The sequence below is a fragment of the Merops nubicus genome, unplaced genomic scaffold (genome assembly GCF_000691845.1).
Source record: "Merops nubicus isolate BGI_N331 unplaced genomic scaffold, ASM69184v1 scaffold19984, whole genome shotgun sequence".
NCBI classification, from domain to species: domain Eukaryota; kingdom Metazoa; phylum Chordata; class Aves; order Coraciiformes; family Meropidae; genus Merops; species Merops nubicus.
This window is the reverse complement of record NW_008603902.1, coordinates 21,009-23,047: the sequence shown is the minus strand read 5'-3', so window position 1 is coordinate 23,047 and position 2,039 is coordinate 21,009. Positions and strand designations below refer to the sequence as shown.

Sequence of the window (2,039 nt, the reverse complement as noted above, 5' to 3'; positions counted from 1 at the left end):
AGCACACCCCAGTCTGAGAGCAGCACCCGCCAGCCCTGGCGGGGAGGCCACGGAGCTGCTGCCACCTCCCTGCACCACGGGGTCCTGGGGGGCCTCAGCTGCCCGAGGGGAAGGATTGTCACGGAGCGGTGAGGGCACCACGGGCTCCCCTAAGGTTCGTCTCCCTCGAGGCTGTGCAGGGCTGGAGCAGGGAGGCCGTGGGGAAAAGGCCACGTCCCGAGGTGCTGGGATGGCAGCCGTGGGCACCAGGGATTGTGGGAGGAAGGGAGGGATGGAGGGAAGGGGCCGGGCACGGGGGCCACGACAAACCGTCCTCCTGGAGCAGAGGAGGACGGGCCCCAGCGCCCCGGCCTGGGTCTCTCTGCAGGATTCTCTCCTCACAGCAAGTGTAACCACAACCAGAGCCGCTGGTTTCCCTGCTCCTGACCGGTGGGAAAGCATCTGTGCTCACCAGAGTCCAACACCCGCGTGGCGTTCCAGAGGGTTCATGGGTGAGGTGAGGAATGACAGGCCACAGACAACCTACAAATGAGACTGGGCTACCAGTCAGTCTGGTGCGTGAGAGCAGCAGAATCACCAGCACAAGGCAGAACATGAGCTCGGAAATGGTTTTACTGAGACCTTTGGCTAGTGTGGCTCCAATCGGTGTGGTCAGACTCAGCCAGAAATGTCGTTTGGGAGGTGGCTGGGAGGAGCCCAGCAGAGTCCAGGGCTCCGAGCTCACTATGTGTAGAAGATGATCTCTGGGATCTGTCCGTCCTCCACGGAGGTGCCGTTGTTGTTCCCAGCCGCGTAGCAGAACGTGAAGCAGGTTTTGGCTCCTGTTGTTGGGGACTCGTGGATCACTTTGCGCAGTCCTTTGGTTCCGTAGTGGGAATCTGGACCCTGCGATGGTCACAGAAGACAAGAACAGATCAAGATGGGGACGGGGGCCCCGCAGGACTCTGCTGAGAGGTCTGGCCTCACAGCCTGGCCCCAGGCAACAGGCTCTGGGGATCTCAGCACCTCCCTGCTCCCTCTGGTGCTTGCACCTCAGGTATTCTGAGCAAGGTTCTCGTTCCTATCAGGACTTCACACTATGTGTCACCAGATCTCAACAGTTAAAGATGAACTTTTTTAAGCCGTGGCAGGCAGGCTCTGGTTACACACCCACAGAGCTGACAGCTCATCCAGAGACACCAAAAATATCCCATCGCTCCATCGCTAACGAGCCTGTTAATTACCAAGCCCTGGCAAGGCAAGTTAAACGCCGCTCCAGGAGCCGGGTGAAGGGCTACGGAGGAGACCTGAGGTGGCACAGCAGGCCTGGAGGGAGGCCCAGCCAGAAGCAGGCTGCCCTGAGGGGATCTGTGGCTCTCCCCTCCCCACCCAGGACGGTACCTTTAGAGTAGCACATGCCGTGTAGTTGACGTTGGGCAAAATCTCCACGGGCTCCTTGAACATGACGCGGAAGGTGTTGGAGGAGCCGTCGCAGCTGAAGCCGGTGTCGTTCTGCCCCAGGACTGTGTTACTGTCCGTGTGGATGATCTGCAGCACACGTTGGGCAGGGCTGTCAGTGTGGCCCTGCCCAGCACCCGGGCAGGACTGTGCCCCCTGGACCAGACCCAGTCTGAGGGAAGTCCCCAGGGTGACCAGCCCACGGGGCTCCACTGTCACGCCTTCCCTTTGACCTGGGTGCCCCAGGCGCCCCGCGGGGTCCCCTCCTGCCCCCCAGGCCTGGCAGAGGCTGCAGGCTGACACTCTGAGCTCCCACCTTCACCTGCTTTTTGCCCTCTAAGAGCCCAGGGCCACCAGGACACATGTGGAAGAAGTGCCAACAGCCTGTGCAGGTCACATCAGCTGTGGGGGGGTAACTGTCCTGGGGCTGGTGCTTCCCAAGTGATCTGGAGCTGGGTTAGGCACATGCAGCCAGGAAAGGCACACACACCACACCCCCACAGACTCCTTCTGGTTAGAAGAGACCTTCAAGCTCATCCAGTCCAACCATTCCCCCAGCACTGCCAGGTCCCCACTGCCCCGTGTCCCTCACACCACATCTC

At 61.1% G+C, this 2,039-nt stretch overlaps 1 protein-coding gene across 1 annotated transcript in view; it reads right to left on the bottom strand.

The window, feature by feature from the left end:
• Positions 1-723: 723 nt before the first annotated feature.
• The window catches only part of BTBD2 (BTB (POZ) domain containing 2), a 16,305-nt gene continuing 14,989 nt past the window's right edge, over positions 724-2,039 (bottom strand). Inside the window, exons 7-8 of the mRNA XM_008938844.1 lie at positions 1,381-1,527; positions 724-885 (exon numbers count right to left, since the gene is read on the bottom strand). Of these exons, the coding sequence (XP_008937092.1) occupies positions 724-885; positions 1,381-1,527 (309 nt within the window). The remainder of the gene's footprint in view (positions 886-1,380; positions 1,528-2,039) is intronic.